Source organism: Loxodonta africana, chromosome 16 (assembly GCF_030014295.1).
Source record: "Loxodonta africana isolate mLoxAfr1 chromosome 16, mLoxAfr1.hap2, whole genome shotgun sequence".
NCBI lineage: Eukaryota > Metazoa > Chordata > Mammalia > Proboscidea > Elephantidae > Loxodonta > Loxodonta africana.
In genome coordinates, this window is record NC_087357.1 from 71,647,342 (window position 1) to 71,666,185 (window position 18,844).

General features: G+C 38.4%; 1 protein-coding gene across 1 annotated transcript in view; it reads right to left on the reverse strand.

The window, feature by feature from the left end:
• The window catches only part of CFAP70 (cilia and flagella associated protein 70), a 146,800-nt gene that overhangs the window by 111,424 nt on the left and 16,532 nt on the right, over positions 1–18,844 (reverse strand). Inside the window, 5 exon segments of the mRNA XM_064269713.1 lie at positions 331–425; positions 2,862–3,044; positions 9,151–9,330; positions 13,817–13,896; positions 14,035–14,133. Of these exon segments, the coding sequence (XP_064125783.1) occupies positions 331–425; positions 2,862–3,044; positions 9,151–9,330; positions 13,817–13,896; positions 14,035–14,133 (637 nt within the window).

Here is an 18,844-nt window from a genome sequence, read left to right on the forward strand (position 1 = left end):
GTAGAAGAAGAAAGCCTGAAATTGAATTAACTCAAATATAGATCAACTTAACAAAAGTAACATTTCTTCCCACCTATGGTCTTTGTAGAAGAGGCCCGTAATGGTTAAGCACTCAGCTGCTAACCAAAAGGTTGGCAGTTTGAACCCACCCACCAGCTTCATAGGCGAAAGACCTGGCGATCTGCTTACATAAAGATTACAGCCAAGAAAACCCTATGGGGCAGCTCTACTCTGTCACACGGGGTCGCTGTGAGTCAAAGCCAGTTCAACAGCACCTAACAACAACAACATGGACTTTGTTAGTTAGACATAATCCCTTCCCCTTCCTACCTGACCACTGCAGAAGGATCAAGGTAGCAGCGACTTTCCAGGTCCCAAATAATCCTTTTCTTTATGCATTCTGCTTGGGTCCTAAATTCCCTGTCCTGTAAAATAAGACAGAACTCTGTCTGGCTCTGTGATGGAGGGCATCCTGCTCCATCTGTGGGGCATTCCTTTAATGGATTTGATCACGACACTTTTATTACTGCTACTCTAAGTACTGTTTACTACTACTGCAACTGCTATCACCACTTCAAATTCTGTGGTACTGAACTACATTAATAGAGTACTTTAAGATATATTACTTGTATAAACCTTCCACTGACCCAGTACTAAGTACCAAACATTCACTCACATAACCTCAACCGTGATTCTCAACTTCAGGAGCCTATTAGAATCATCTGGGAGTTTCTAAAAAAATACCAATGGCAACCAAAGTCACAAAACAATTTGTATATTAACTGCTTAATGAAAAACTAATTTGCTCTGTAAACTTTCACCTAAAGCACAATTAAAAAAAAAAAATCAAGGGCTGAGCCTTGGTATTATTTTAAAAGTAAATTCTTATGTAATTGATATGGCACGGGGCTTGGGAACTGTCATGGTTCTAAAAGCTTCCCAGGTGATTCTAACATGAAGCCAGAATGGAGAACTACTGAGTCAAATGACACAGGCTAGACATTATTCTAAGGGCGACATGAGTTTTCACTAATCACAATGATAATAAAAAATATTGCACAGTATTTTTCAACTATTGCTAGTCTTATCTCTTTCACTTGAAATATTTAGAGTCAGATATTAAAAATAACTCAACCACCCTGAGATGATCTTTAAAACTTAAACCTTAAACCAAAAATATTCCCTGAAGTCTTCTTAAAACCAAACAGTAGTTTAGCTTGACTAGGAAAGAATGAAAGTCTGCCTTGTGCATTGTGCTTTTTTAAGATCTATCTATATGGGATCAAATTAACAATAGTAACTTGAAAGATCAGATAGGAAATTTAGGGGGCGATGTGTTTATGTTAATAGGAGAAAAGCAACTTGGAAAAAGAAGGTGAGAACAATTGCATAACTCAAAGAATGTAATCAGTGTCAATGAACTGTACATGCAGAAATTGTGGACTTGATGTTACGTTCTGCTGTGCATATTCTCAACAGCAACAACAAAAATAAAACAAATTATAAAAAGTGAAAAAAAATTCAACCATCCTTATTTTACAAACTGTTTCATTGACTGTTTCCACTAGTGATTATTAGTTCACAGGAATATTCACAAATGTTTTTAGACCATTTTCTTCGCCCTTGGCTAACATGTGTTCCAACAAAATATGTAAAAAATAGATTTAATTTCAACCTAAATGTCCACCAATAGGAGACCGGTTAAGGAAATTATGTCCATGCAATGCCATAACATAGACAGAGCAAGCATAAATAAAGAAAAAGAATGCTCTTTATGTAGTGATGTGGAAAATTTTCCCAGACACACTATAAAGTGAAAAAACCAAGTAACAAAACAGTATGCATAACAGGCTACCATTTGTGTAAAAACAGGAGGGGACACGAATGTGTATGTGTACATATGTATGAAGCAAATGCTGACATTTTCCCCTGCTTCCATTATGTACTTAATATGCCACAGTTTTAAAAATCCTTTATGTCATGAAATAAAGCAAAAATCACAGGGTCTCCCAACAAGTTTTAGTTCCAAAAATAATAATATTGAGTATTTCCTGTAAATCTGGACTCCCTAAAGCAAGACAATTTTATCCCTAACTTTTACTATGCTGGTGTCTGAAGATATTTTATGACCTGTGGAAATCTGATAATTAAGTGAAAAAGTTGCAGTTTTCCCACCATGAACAGACTAATGTGAACTCGGTAACCTTGGTAATTTTGTGGTGTTTCTTTTAAGTACTTGGTGTTTTTTATTTGGTGACCCAGTCCTGAAGTCTGACTCCCTTGCACTCTTTGCAAGGAAACTTTTTCTTTCCTTTTCTGAATGTTCTCTCTCTGAGTCTTCCTTTGACTGCATATATTTGCTTTCATATGCACAAAAGTTATCTGAAAGAAACACAAGAAACTAATAACACAGGTGACTACTCAGGTGAAGAGCTGGAAAGGAATCAGGACAAAGCAAGATGGAGTAGGACTTTCATTGCCTATCTCTTAATTTTTACTTTGAACTGTATTGTATTATTATCTATTCTATTCAAAAATAAATAAATTTAAAATAGAATAAAGAGGAAACTTGATTTAAATAAATTATCTTGTTTGCTAGACTTAAGATGTTAGGAGGCATTTTTTTTTCCATCAGACTTACATGAATAGTTTTTTTAATTTTTGACATGTAATTGTTTTATTTCTTTAAATTAATAATATCAAAAACACTGAAGCTTATACTTTATTTACTTTGTAGGACATATATCAGGTAATTGTTTTGACAGGTGACATATATAAATTATAATAATGCACAAAATGTTTTATCATCCATCAGTGTACTGAGTTTATCACAAAAACCTGCATAATTCAGCGTTTCTCACCTCAGGGCGGTTGAGTTCTCCTTCTTCTTCCTCGTAGGGACCACCAATGATGAATGCATCAGGAATGTTATTAGCTCCTGGTGCCAGAATGTTGGCAATAGGCCATTTTTTGGGCCGGGGAACAGGTTCCCTTTCACCTCCAACCTTCAGAGTTCCATTCTTGAATAATATGGGATAATCTTTCTATAGAAATAAATACCATATGTCAAGAAAAACAGCAAAATGCTTTACAACGGACAAAAAGAATACTGAAATATCTTTTCGGTAGAATACTGGGTATTGTCTAACAGACACTTCCGTGATTATCTAATTCCATAGAGTGGTCTATGGCTTTCATTATCTTAGAGCTTTTTTATAACTCTGTCATTTGTAGAAAATTGATAACACAAATTATTCTTGTCTATAAATATGCAAATATATTTTGTCTAGTAGATATGTAACTGATTATTGCCCTGTGGCTACTGATCAGTTTTGAAATACTAACAATTTCTAATATTTCTGCAGACTCTCCTTTGAACCAGTTTTTATATTTTACTGATTCATTAATTACTTAAATAAAATCTTTCATCACTTTGTCATTTTACATTTATATGAGAATCATGATTTAACTTTTTAAAAAATTATCATTTAAAAAACTTAAAACTAACAAAAGGCTAAAAATATAGGCATTTTTATATAATTATCAAAAACACATTTGCAATGGAAACAGTTAAAAGATATAAACAGGCAGTCTAAAGGACAAATTTTTTAAATCCAACGTTTGAATAAAAAGATGCTATATATCACTAATAATCCATGGAATGCAAATTAAAACAATGAGCTACCATTTTAAACCATTAAAAAAAAATGTCATTGAGTCGATTACAACTCATAATGACCCTACAGGACAGAGCAGAACTGCCTCATAGGGTTTCCAAGAAGTGGCTGGTGGATTTGAACTGCCAACCTTTTGGTTAGCAGCTGTAGCCTGCCATAGCTCTCAATCACTGTGCCACCAGGGATCCTTTAAACCATTAGATTAGCAAAATTAAAGTCTGGCAAGAATGTGAAAAGAAGTGGTATTCTTAAACACAGCTTGGAAGTGTAATTGTTATCACTGTGGAAAGCAATTTTGTAGCCTTTAATAAAATTTAAATCTGTATACCCTATAACCTAACAATTCTACTTCTTTGAGTTAACCTTAAATGACTTGTGAAGGAGGGGCACTTCTAGAATGGAAGAGTAAAGACCTCTGAAAATCCACTCCTCCATAAAAGCAATGAGAACATTGGCAAAAACGGTCAAGGATCAACTTTTTCAGAACTCTGGAAATTAACTTAAGGCCTGCAAATACCTGAAATGTGTTTATTCAAGAAAAACAGCTGAATCTCAGCAACAACAGTGATCTTTGTGTTTGTACCACCCAGGGACTCAGAGAGAACTCTAGCTGAGCTAGTCCTGAAGGTGAGATTTTGTCACAGTGAGGCTGGGGAAGATGGACATTCTAGTCAGAAGGGCAAATATTAAACGTACAAATGTAGAAAAATTATCTAATACTTTTGGGGAATACCAACAGATGTGTCTGACCGGAGGACAGGGTATGTAAAAAGAAGAAATAAATTGGGAGAAACAGGAAGGGGATAGACTACGTAAGTATAAACACAAACATACTGAAGCTACATCTGCAGTGGCAGGCTAGACTTTGGGCTTTGGTTTAAATGTCTAAAAATGAAGCCATACAAGCACTACATAGAAACCTAGGACTTCCTAAATATGGCAGTAAATACAGAAACTATAAAGCAAAAAAAAATTCTACCACCTAAAAACTTAAAATTTTATATGTTCAAAATAAAAGTAGAAACTAAATTACAGAGGAGAAAAAGTATATGACATATCTTAATACTGAAAGACTTCTTACAAATCCACCATAAAGAAAATCAGAGAATATTAACAGTTAAGTTATACGTGGAAAAATACAAATATAGGAAAAAGTTCAACCTCACTATTGTTTAAACGAGCCCAAAATAAAATCCCATTGTTCACTCATTAGATGGAAAAAGACTTTAAAAAACTTTGGCAATGTAGTAGGGAAACAGAAAGCCTCACACATGGTTAATGAAGTATAAATTGATCCAACTTTTCTGAAGACAGTATGGCAAAATGTATGTAAAAAAATCCTTACAAATGAATGTACACTTTGACTTATAATTCTGCTTCTAATAGTTTATCCTAAGGAAATAATGAATGTATGCAAATATTTAGCAAAAGGATGTTTTTAATTTAAGTCTTTTAATATAAAAATACTTGGAAATAACTTAGGTATCATACAACAGAATCAGTCTTATAAATTATTTACTAAGATAATTGCTATTAGAGAGAATTACAAAAGAAATAAGGAAATAGTCTTTGCCCTCAGGAAGCTCACATTCAAATAGCCTTATGCTCAAGTTCTTCAGTTATGTATTAAGAGCATTTAAAAATACATTTTATAGCAGAAATTAATAGGTCAAAGAATACATAAGGTTAATGGAAAATAAAATTAAACAACAGTCAAAGTGGAGTAGATTAATTACGGAATGTCCCTGAGAAATCAAGTTTTAAATGCAGTTCTAAGTATTTGCAGGGATGGGTATAAATCTAGAAGAGTAAGGAGAGTTTTCCAGGTGGAGGAGTGTGGTGAAATGAGTTCCTTTATGTGGCCTTTTGCCTTGGTACTTTGGAAAAACAACTTGGAAAATTTTCTCCCTAAGCCCTAAGTCATTACCTTTGCCCTAGTTCTTTGGAGAAACCACTTGGGGGCCTCTCAGGTTGACTGACATCTCATGAGCTTGTGACTCTCCCAAAATGACTGGCTGGGCCATAATCTTGCAAGGAATTGGTCCATTTACTATTCAGATAACAGCTTGAAAATCCACCCAAAATGACTGAGTGATTTGCAGTCCACCTAGGGGACTGGTCAGTTTGTGGTCCTGCCAGGAGGGCCATGCCTTGAAATTGACAAGTAGTTTGCTTATATAAGCAGCCAACCCCACAGAAGTTTTAGGAGGCAAAGACAGAAGAGAGAAGCAAGGAAGAAACCTCAAGACCAAGAAAAGCCTGAAGCAGAGTGGTTTGGACCTGGGATTCCTGCGAGGAGAATCTCCTAAAACAGCTGTAATATGGGTCAAAGGCTATAACACTGAAGATGGTGAAGAACCTAGAAGGGGCCCTGTGGCAGAGCCTGGAAGGAGACCCAGAAGCAGAAAGCCAGTGGCAAGAGGCCCAGAAGGGTGCCTGGTGGCAGAGCTAGCGACAATGGCAGGAAGCTGCTGCTAGGAGAGCAACAGCGGAACAAGCTGCTGTACTGGCTATGAGCTGGGCCAGTTGATAGCAGAGAGGCCAACGGTGGGGAGGCCAAAGGCAGACAGGCTGTGAACAGCTGAGGGGGGGTCTGACTGCTAACATGGTTGAGAAGGGCCTGCTTGCCTGCGTGGTCAAAAAGGGCCTGCCTGCGTGACAGAGTAGGGCCTGCTTGCACAGCAGAGAGGTCTGCTAGTGGCAGAGAGCAACTGAGAAAGCTGTTCTGGTTGGAAGCTGTCCCTCACTGAAGAAGGGAGGGATGTGCTCTCCACCTCAAGGGAGCATTCCAAGCCTCGCCTTTTGTTGTTGTTGTTAGGTGCCGTCAAGTCAGTTCCGACTCATAGCGACCTTATGTACAACAGAATGAAACACTACCTCGTCCTGCACCATCCTCGCGATCATTGTTATGCTTGAGCCCACTGTTGCAGCCACTGTGTCGATCCATCTTGTCAAGGGTCTTCCTCTTTTTTGCTGACCTTGCTTTACCAAGCATGATGTACTTCTCCGGGGACTGATCCCGCCTGATAACATGTCCAAAGTATGTGAGACACAGTCTTGCCATCTTTGCTTCTAAGGAACATTCTGGTTGTATTTCTTCCAAGACAGATTTGTTTGTTCTTTTGGCTGTCCATGGTATATTCAATATTCTTCGCCAACACCACAATTCGAAGGCATCAATTCTTCTTTGGTCTTCTTTATTCATTGTCCAGCTTTTGCATGCATATGAGGTAACTGAAAATGCCATGGCTTATGTGCTTCCTAATCTTGATCCTGAGTTGTTCCTATTACTTTCAAGTTGATCTTGATCCCGAGTTGTAGTCCGCTACTTCCCTAATAAACCACGTAACTATTAGTATGCACCGTGAGTTCTGTGTGGCCACTGCAACAAATTATTGAACCCTGCCTCTTGGGTCACCATGAGTCGGAACCGACTCGACAGCAATGGGTTTCGTCTTGTTTGGGTTTGGCAGAGAAATAGAAAGTGCATGGGGAGAACAGCTGGTGTCAAAAATGGAGATAAGTTGAAGAATGGAGGTATGCCTGACGTCTACCTCACAGGAACCAGCTTTGCGCTGATCCTCATTCTTATCCCTCTGGAATTTAGGCAGGTCTTTATGCTTCAATACAAGGAAACAGCGTAAGAGAAATATAAGGAGATTAAAAATAAGCAAAGCTATACAGAATATGTCGTATAATTTCATTTTATTGATGCAGAAAGGAAGAAGAAATGAGGCTACTGAGACTAGGCTCAAGCTAAAAGAAAAGGGAAAATTTACTGGAGGGTACTGAAAGCCAAGAACAGAAATCCAGATTTGTTAGGCAAAAAAGAAATGGGTTCTTACGCTTGAGAAAAATAGAATTAAAAAGCTGTTCCACCAGGTATGTAGATTAGGGTATAGAGATTCAGGGAGTCCAGTCACGCCTTTTAGTGTCTATTAACTATGCTCTTTGAAAGCCCACTATAATATGCAAGGTTCATTTGGAAAAAAATTTGATGAAACTGAGAACATAAAAGAAGATGCAATAAATAGAAAGGCATTCTCTGTTCTTATACAGGAAAATCCTGTTCTTATAAAGAAAGCATAAAATGATAATTCTTTCTAAATTAATCTATAAACGTAATACAATTCCAGTAAAAATACCAAACAGGATTCTTTTTAGAATAGATAAGCTAACTGTAATATTCATATGGAAAAATAAACACCCAAGAATATCCAGGAAAATTCTGGAAGTGTAATAAAGGGAAAAGCTCTACTAGACATTAATGTTTTACCTGAAAGGGCAACTTTCATCAAATATCAGAATGAGGAAGCCCTACACAAGTTTAGGAGCCCTGCTGGCACAGTGGTTAAGAGCTGGGCTGCTAGTTCAAACCCACCAGCTGTTCCTTGGAAAGCCCATGCGGCAGTTCTACTCTGTCCTATAGGGTCACTAGGACTCGGAATCGATGCAACAGCAATGGGTTTACACAAGTTTAAAATGATGAAGGAAATCTAAAAGGAAAAGGTTTAACTATTTAAAAAACTGAAAACCTTTTGTATGCCAAAGCAATGGCCCAAATTAAAAAATAATAAACTGGACGAAAACATGAAAAACAATAAAGTAACAAATTTAAAAGAACATTATTTTACTTTACATATTATAAATAATTTAAACAAATCAATAAGGAAAACATAAGACCTTGGGGTGGGGAGGAAGCAAATAAAAAGTAGTTTTAATTAACAAAATTCGCAAAAACAAAGAAAAAATGTTAATGGAAACTCAAAGTTGAAGAGGGAACAATGAGCAGATCTGCCTCATACAGTTGTATAGGTTGTTTTCTGGTAGGGTGACCAACTGCTTCAGTGTGCCTGAAACTGTCCCAGTTTTAGTACTAAAAGTCCTGTGTCCCAGAGACCCCCTAAGTCCCAGGCAAAAGAGACAGTTGCTGCACAAATTTAGAGAGTCATTCACATACATGGTACTGGCAATTAAACAGGTGGAAGTATTAACCAATTACAACCCTTTTAGCCAACAATTTGGAAATCTCTATCAAGAGCCCCAAAAAACCCATAGCCAATCAGTCTATACCGAGAAATCTGGCCCAAGGAAGTAACCTGGAATTAAGGGAAAGTTTCCATAATAAATTACATTGTACAAAATCCACAAAATACGTACATAAAAATAATCAAAGTAGAAACACACCAAAAACTTGACAATTTTTAATGTTTTACATATTCTCTACCATAAATATATCTTTAATAATATAACTTATATGTAATTCATAATATATTATATATAATAAATATAGAAATTATAAGGATACAACTATGTATAAAAACAACGAATAACCTTTATTTTTTAAGCCTAAAATAAATCTTGGCCATTAATAGAGCTACGAATTGAATGAAAGCAGAGCAGGTAAGGAAGAGAGGCTGTAGGAGTGTAGGCACGTTTGGATCTGTATAAATATCTGATGATAGGGCTTTACCTCTCCAGCTGATGGAACCTGCAGACCAACCATGTAGTTCTGCAAGGGTCCTACTGGCATGAAGGAATCAGGCACAGCATAGGCGGCCTCCAACGTGACCTTTAGTAGATTGCCCTGTAAGATCTGGGTGGATGTCAGTAACGGTTCTGACACAAACACTTTCACTTCAAGACTGCATTGCTGGAAAAGAACAAAAGCATGTAACATTTTGAAGTGGCCAGAGGCAAGCCCCTTTTTTACATTACTTCATTTGAATCCCATACCACTGTTCAAGGTAAGAACATCAAGCTTAGTTATTTCCATACCAAGCATAAAAATAATTTTCTCTGGATCCCATGAGTTAGAGATAGTGCCAAGAGAAGAATCTTATCTCTAAGACAGAGCTCTTCCCACTCTACCATACCAGGGTCAAGGGTGTACAAACATATAGAAAAGAACTGGGAGGATCTATACTAAAATATACCACGGCTTGAGTCAGGCCCACCTTAGTCCTCAAAGTGATATCTTTGCTTTTTAACACTTTAAAGACGTCTTTTGCAGCAGATTTGCCCAATGCAATACATTGTTTGATTTCTTGACTGCCGCTTCCATGGGCATTGATTGTGGATCCAAGTAATATGAAATCCTTGACAACCTGAATATTTTCTGTTTGTTATGACAATGAATAAGGAAAACCAAAGAAGAATTGATGTCTTTGAGTTATGGCATTGGTGAAGAATATTGAATATAAATGGACTGTCAGAAGAATGAAGAAATCCATCTTGGAAGAAGTACAGCCAGAAAGCTCATTAGAAGCAAAGATGGTGAGACTGTGTCTCACATACTTTGGACATGTTATCAGGAAGGACCAGTCCCTGGAGAAGGACATCATGCTTAGTAAAGTAGAGGGTCAGAGAAAGAAAGGAAGACCCTCAGTGAGATGGACTGACGTGTGCTCAAACATAGGATGGTGCAGGACCAGACAGTGCTTCGTTCTGTGTATATAGGGTCACTATGAGTCCAAACCAAGCCGACAGCACCTAATAACAACACAATAAAAATTGTGAGAAGCCCTAGTGGCACAGTGGTTAATCAGTTGGCTGCTAACTGAAAGGCTGGCAGTTCAAACCCGCCAGCCTCTCTGAGGGAGAAAGATGTGGCAATTCTGTTCCATAAAAATTTACAGCCTTGGAAACCCTACAGGGCAGTTCTACTCTGCCCTACAGGGTTGCTATGAGTTGGGAAGTGACTAGGCGGCAATGGGTTTAGTTTGGTTTATACTAAAATGTGAACAGTAGTTGCACAGGGGTAACTGAGAGGGGGTGCTTTTTTGCTAGCCTGTATTTTATGATTATTTTTGTAATTAAAACAGTGCTTTGTAATAAGAAAATATTTTTTCATACATGATAGACAAACATTAATTCAAAATGCATCAAGGACCTAAAAGCACGAACTAAAACAATTCTTGAAGAAAACATAGGGCTAATGCCTCAGGATCTAGTTCTTGACAATGAATTCTTAGATGTGACACTAAAAGCATGAGCAACAAAAGACAAAACAGAGAAACTGGACTTCACAAAATTAAAAATTTTTGTACATTAAAGGACTTTATCAACAAACTGAAAAGATAACCTACAGATTGGGAGAAAATTTGGGGGAACCATACACTGGGTAAGGGTTTAAGATCCAGAATACTAGAAAAAAAAAAAAAAAAAACTCCTACATCTTAGCAACAAAAAGACAACCCAATAAAAAAATGGGCAAAGGACTTGAATAGATATTTTCACCAAAGAAGATATTCAAATTGCCAACAAGCACATGAAAAGATGTTCAACATCATTAGTCATCACGGAACTGCAAATCAAAACTACAACGAGATACCATTTTATTGCCTTTGGGGTGGATATGATCAGAAAAATGGAAAACAACAAGTGTTGGTGAGGATGTGGAGAAACTGGAATCCTCACCCATTGCTGGTGGAACTGTAAAATCGCGCGGCCACTGTGGAAAACATTTTGGTGGCTCCTCAGAAAATTAAACATAGAATTACCATATGACCCAGCATTTCCACTCCTAGGTAGATACCCAAAAGAATTCAAAGCAGGAACACAAACAAATATTTGTACACCAATGTTCACTGCAACACTATTCACAATAGCCAAAAGATGGAAACAACCTAAATATCCATCAACAGATGAATGGATAAACAAAATGTGGTATATCCATACAATGGAATATTATTTAGCCATAAAGAGAAAAGAAGTACTGATACAAGCTATGACATGAATGAACCCTGAAAACATTATGCTAAGTAAAATAAGTCAGTCACAAATGGACAAATATTGTATGAGAACTGGCAAATGTATAGAAACCAAGGAAACTCTGGTGGCACAGTGGTTAAGTGCTACAGCTGCTAACCAAGAGGTCGGCAGTTTGAATCCACCAGGCGCTCCTTGGAAACTGTATGGCACAGTTCTACTCTGTCCTATAGGGTCGCTATGAGTCGGAATCAACTTGATGGCAGTGGGTTTGGTTTTGGTTTTTTATAGAGGCCAAAATTTATTAGTGGTTACCAGGGGTGAGAGGATTCACTGCTTAGGGGACACTGAGCTTCTGTTAAAGGTGATGGAAAAATTTGGAGACAAATAGTGTTAATGGTTGCACAACACGATGAAAACACTAATATCATTAAATTGTACATATAACAAATATTGAAATGGTAAAAAAAAAAAAAAAAAAGTGGGAGGGATGTGGTCAGATTTGCATTTAAGTCACCCTGCAACTAGCAGGAAGACCAAATCAGAGGGCAGCAAGGACAGTTACAAAGCTACTTGTAGTGTTCCAGGTGAAAGATGATCAGGCAATAAATAGTAGGGATGGAGCTAAGAAGAGACAGTCCCAAGATAAAGAAGAGATAGAAAAGGCTGAACTTGGCGAAAGGCAGATTTGGGAATTGGTTGTAATTAGCATCTGAGGGAGTAGTCACAGATGTGACCTGGATTCTTTGTCCTATAATTTTAAGAGATGGGTGATGCCACTAATAAAAATAACCAAAATAAAAGGGAGAGTCGTTTCGGGGGTAAGATATTGAGTTCCATTTTGGAACTGTTGAAGTTTAGGTGACCGTGAGACATCATTACAGAGAAATCCAGTAGATGGTTGTAAAGTCTGATATTCTGGAATTAGGACAGGCCTCAGCTGGAGCTGCTGAATCCTTCAACATACTGTTGGTTTTTAAATCATGCAACTGGTGACTGTCCACCCCCATTCCCTAGAGTATGAAAAAGACTGAGAAGAGAAGGCAACCAAGCACAGAACACTAGTATTTGAGGAAAAGACAGAAGAAAAAGATTTAGTGCAGGAGCACCAGGAAGGTACAGTCAGTGACGGAGAAATCAGAAAGCCAACCGAAGGAAGAATTTCAAGAAGGGGAGGCACTGAAGAACGTGACACCTCTGGTCAACGTGGCTCTAGGAGGATAAGTTAAAACGTCCTCAAAGTTTCCAGCTCATATTACTCAACCAAGACAGGGAATACTGGAAGATGAATTAGAATCTCCTTTTCAAGTACATATTTTTATTATTTTAATCTCTAAATCTAGAGAATAACCAGTGTAGATGCTTAAACATAAAATCAGTGAGAACTTTTAAGCAAATGGAGATTAACTGCCATATATTTTTACTTGAGTATATAAAACAAGTAAACACAGGAATAATGCTGTGAGTAAAGACCATGAGTACTGACAACAATTTGACTAACTTTTCTTCTGTATGTAAGAAAAGCAGCAATACACAGACTGGACGACTGGATTAAGGACAGCAGACTGAACATAAATGTATACACTCTTCTTTTTACATGGAATGACAGGAAGGTATTAAATGGCATCTTTATATCCAATAAAAGGATAATTCTATAATAGCCCTGGAAATTATGAAATGCCATCATGGACTACACATTTTTAGGAATTTTTGAAAGATAAAAGACAAAATTAAATCAGACCTACAGAGAAACAAAACTGGAAGAAGCCAAGCCCGTGCTAACAAACAAGCAGGAGAGGACCAGACAGGTGCAGGAGCAGACAGGAAGTAGGCGGGGCCCACAGAGACTACCAGATGGTTCATTAGGAAACTGCATTTGCAGTAACTCCTCTGTACTTGTGCAAAAGCAGAGGGCGGCTGTGGTATCTGCTGAGAGTGAGGGTACTTGCACTGAGTGGTAAAGCAGGGTCCCAAGAAGCTACTGATCCCCAGGAGGAATGGGAAACACAGCCCAGACGACAAAGCAGTGGCACCACCTTTCAGGCAACACTTCCCCTTCTCTAATCACAGAGGCAGGCTACCATACCAGGTGCTTTCATAAACAATTCAATCAGTCAAGACACAGCTCAAGAAGGTATTTCCATGGTTAAACTTACCCCTGGGCAAAGTAACCTACACGTACTCTGCACGTCTGTGCCCTTGTGATGCTCGTCCCCCACCATTTAACCCACTGTGTTATGATCAGTGACATACAGATTGTGGACTCCTCGAAGGTGGGATGCTGCCTTACTCACCTTTGTTTTCCATAGCCTAGCACTATGTGTGCCTGTGAGAAGAAGGTCCGTGATGAACTGAATTGGACCTTAATAGCTGTCAGCCTGCTAGACTGAATGGCAGGCTGAAATGCTTAGGGTTAAAACTCCGATTACCTTAATGCCTGGTCGAATAGTTTCTAGGGGCGAGCCTGGCACGGGGTGCAGTGGGGCCATGGTTTCAAATGAACTCTCCCCTGCAAAACAAGACCAAGTTTGAGGCAAAGAAGGAAGGGTTAAGTTAGCACTACTGCAACCAGAGGTAAGTGTCCTTCTGTGGAGCTGGATGGTACGAGCTTTGTTATTTCCACTTTCGGGCAAATCACACATCTGACCTTCCAGTAAAGGAAGAAGATCCACCACAGCTTGACCAAGCACTAAGGTCTTCTCATCTTTCTGTTTCTTTTCCTTTGGTAAAACTTCAGTCACGGTTACTAGAAAAATCAAAGTAAAGAAAATGAGAACATTTCTAGCTCATTTTCAGGTAACCAAGACGCAGCGAGCAAAGCATTGCCAAAGAAATTAAAGAGAAATGAACTTAAAACCCAAGAAGACACCAACAGCAGTGATTTCTGGTAGAATATATTTGATCGCCCCAGTGACTTTTGAGCTTTTTGCCTGTGACTTATAATAAGAAGTGTACACGCTTTTTCACTGCAGCATCACTGTGTGTGTGCTTAACATTTATTACGAAAAATTTCAAATACACTAAAAGGTAGGGAGAATAATATAGTGAATATCCATATTCCGGAAACCCTGGTGGCATAGCGGTTAAGTACTACGGCTGATAACCAAAGGGTCAGCAGTTCAAATCCGCCAGGCGCTCCTTGGAAACTCTGTGGGGCAGTTCTACTATGTCCTATAGGGTCACTAGGAGTCGGAATCGACTTGACGGCACTGGGTTTGGGTGTTTTTTTTTTTTGGTTATCCGTATTCCCATCACCTACATTTAACAACTGTTAACATGTTATCATATTTGCTTCATCTGTTTTTGCTTTCAAGTAAATTACAGACATAAGAACATTTTGCCCCTAAATACTAAAGTATACCAATCCAAACTACGACATTGTGGTTAAGAGCTCAGGCTGCTAACCAAATGGTCGGCAGTTTGAATCCACCAGCCACTCCTTGGAAACTCTGTGGGGTAGTTCTACTCCGTCCTATAGGGTTACTATGAGTCAGAATCAAATCGACGGCAACGGTTTGGTTTTTTTTGTTGTTGTTGTTAACCACAATACCTTTATCACATCTAGCAAGTGTATGATTAAATATAATGTAAGACTAATATGTAGAAATATATAAATACACCGTACATTTAAAAAAAATTATTATACACACAACAAAATATATGTTATATGTATAACAGGAGTTCTTTTGTAGAATCCTTGGGATTTTTCTATATTGACAATCATGTGATCTGAAAATAAGGGCAGTACTATTTCTTCCTTTCTGATCTGTATGCCATTTATTTCCCTTTCTTGCCTTATTGGACTGGCTACAACTTCCAGCTCTATGGTGAATAAGAGTGGTGAGAGCAAACATCCTTGACTTGCTCCTGATCTTAGGGGGAAAGCGCTGTCTTTCACCACTAAGTATAACGTTAGCTATAGGCTTTAATGGAAACCCTGGTAGTATAGTGGTTTAGCGCTATAACTGCTAAAGGTTAGCAGTTCAGAACCACCGGGCGCTCCCTGAAAACCCTATGGGGCAGTTCTACTCTGTCCCGTAGGGTCGCTATGAATCGACTTCACGGCAATGGGTTTGGTTTGGTTTTTATAGGCTTTAATATAGCCTTTATTATCAAGTTCAGGAAGTTTCCCTCTATTCCTATTTTTTTTTTATTAACTTTTATTGAGCTTCAAGTGAACGTTTACAAATCTAGTCAGTCTGTCACATATAAGTTTATATACATCTTACTCCGTACTCCCACTTGCTCTCCCCTAATGAGTCAGCCCTTCCAGTCTCTCCTTTCGTGACAATTTTGCCAGCTTCCAACTCTCTCTATCCTCCCATCCCCCCTCCAGACATGAGATGCCAACACGGTCTCAAGTGTCCACCTGATATAATTAGCTCACTCTTCATCAGCATCTCTCTCCTACCCACTGTCCAGTCCTTTTCATGTCTGATGAGTTGTCTTTGGGGATGGTTCCTGTCCTGTGCCAACAGAAGGTTTGGGGACCATGACCGCCGGGATTCCTCTAGTCTCAGTCAGACCATTAAGTCTGGTATTTTTATGAGAATTTGGGGTCTGCATCCCACTGATCTCCTGCTCCCTCAGGGGTTCTCTATTGTGCTCCCTGTCAGGGCAGTCATAGATTGTGGCCGGGCATCAACTAGTTCTTCTGGTCTCAGGATGATGTAGGTCTCTGGTTCATGTGGCCCTTTCTGTCTCTTGGGCTCTTAGTTGTCATGTGACCTTGGTGTTCTTCATTCTCATTTGCTCCAGGTGGGTTGAGACCAATTGATGCATCTTAGATGGCCGCTTGTTAGCATTTAAGACCCCAGACGCCACATTTCAAAGTGGGATGCAGAATGTTTTCATAATAGAATTATTTTGCCAATTGACTTAGAAGTCCCCTTAAACCATGGTTCCCAAACCCCCTCCCTTGCTCCGCTGACCTTTGAAGCATTCATTTTATCCCAGGAACTTCTTTGCTTTTGGTCCAGTCCAATTGAGCTGACCTTCCATGTATTGAGTGTTGTCCTTCCCTTCACCTAAAGCAGTTCTTATCTACTAATTAATCAGTAAAAAACCCTCTCCCTCCCTCCCTCCCTCCCCACCTCGTAACCACAAAAGTATGTGTTCTTCTCAGTTTATACTATTTCTCAAGATCTTATAATAGTGGTCTTATACAATATTTGTCCTTTTGCCTCTGACTGATTTCGCTCAGCATAATGCCTTCCAGGTTCCTCCATCTTACGAAATGTTTCACAGATTCGTCACTGTTCTTTATCGATGCGTAGTATTCCATTGTGTGAATATACCACAATTTATTTACCCATTCATCTGTTGATGGACACCTTGGTTGCTTCCAGCTTTTTGCTATTGTAAACAGAGCTGCAATAAACATGGGTGTGCATATATCTGTTTATGTGAACGCTCTTGTTTCTCTAGGGTATATTCCGAGGAGTGGGATTTCTGGGCTGTATGGTAGTTCTATTTCTAACTGTTTAAGATAACGCCAGATAGATTTCCAAAGTGGTTGTACCATTTTACATTCCCACCAGCAGTGTATAAGAGTTGCAATCTCTCCGCAGCCTCTCCAACATTTATTATTTTGTGTTTTTTGGATAAATGCCAGCCTTGTTGGAGATGGAATCTCATTGTGGTTTTAATTTGCATTTCTCTAATGGCTAATGATCGAGAGCATTTTCTCACGTATCTGTTAGCTGCCTGAATATCTTCTTTAGTGAAGTGTGTGTTCATATCCTTTGCCCACTTCTTGATTGGGTTGTTTGTCTTTTTGTGGTTGAGTTTTGACAGAACCATATAGATTTTAGAGATCAGGCGCTGGTCGGAGATGTCATAGCTGAAAATTCTTTCCCAGTCTGTAGGTGGTCTTTTTACTCTTTTGGTGAAGTCTTTAGATGAGCATAGGTGTTTGATTTTTAGGAGCTCCCAGTTATCTGGTTTCTCTTCGTCATTTTTGGTAATGTTTTGTATTCTGTTTATGCCTTGTATTAGGGCTCCTAACGTTGTCCCTATTTTTTCTTCCACGATCTTTATCGTTTTAGTCTTTATGTTTAGGTCTTTGATCCACTTGGAGTTAGTTTTTGTGCTTGGTGTGAGGTATGGGTCCTGTTTCATTTTTTTGCAAATGGATATCCAGTTATGCCAGCACCATTTGTTAAAAAGACTATCTTTTCCCCAATTAACTGACACTGGGCCTTTGTCAAATATCAGCTGCTCATACGTGGATGGATTTATATCTGGGTTCTCAATTCTGTTCCACTGGTCTATGTGCCTGTTGTTGTACCAATACCAGGCTGTTTTGACTACTGTGGCTGTATAATAGCTTCTGAAATCAGGTAGAGTGAGGCCTCCCACTTTCTTCTTCTTTTTCAGTAATGCTTTGCTTATCCGAGGCTTCTTTCCCTTCCATATGAAGTTGGTGATTTGTTTCTCTATCTCCTTAAAAAATGACATTGGAATTTGGATCGGAAGTGCATTGTATGTATAGATGGCTTTTGGTAGAATAGACATTTTTACTATGTTAAGTCTTCCTATCCATGAGCAAGGTATGTTTTTCCACTTAAGTATGTCCTTTTTTAATTTCTTGTAGTAGAGCTTTGTAGTTTTCTTTGTATAGGTCTTTTACATCCTTGGTAAGATTTATTCCTAAGTATTTTATCTTCTTGGGGCTACTGTGAATGGTATTGATTTGGTTATTTCCTCTTCGATGTTCTTTTTGTTGATGTAGAGGAATCCAAGTGATTTTTGTATGTTTATCTTATAACCTGAGACTCTGCCAAACTCTTCTATTAGTTTCAGTAGTTTTCTGGAGGATTCCTTAGGGTTTTCTGTGTATAAGATCATGTCATCTGCAAATAGAGAGAATTTTACTTCCTCCTTGCCAATCCGGATGCCCTTTATTTCTTTGTCTAGCCTAATTGCCCTGGCTAGGACTTCTAGCACAATGTTGAATATGAGCTGTGATAAAGGGCATCCTTGTCTGGTTCCCGTTCTCAAGGGAAATGCTTTCAGGTTCTCTCCATTTAGAGTGATGTTGGCTGTTGGCTTTGCATAGATGCCCTTTATTATGTTGAGGAATTTTCCTTCAATTCCTATTTTGGTGAGAGTTTTTATCATAAATGGGTGTTGGACTTTGTCAAATGCCTTTTCTGCATCAATTGATAAGATCATGTGGTTTTTGTCTTTTGTTTTATTTATGTGGTGGATTACATTAATGTTTTTTCTGATATTAAACCAGCCTTGCATACCTGGTATAAATCCCACTTGATCGTGGTGAATTATTTTTTTGATATGTTGTTGAATTCTATTGGCTAGAATTTTGTTGAGGATTTTTGCATCTATATTCATGAGGGATATAGGTCTATAATTTTCTTTTTTTGTAATGTCTTTACCTGGTTTTAGTATCAGGGAGATGGTGGCTTCATAGAATGAGTTGGGTAGTATTCCGTCAT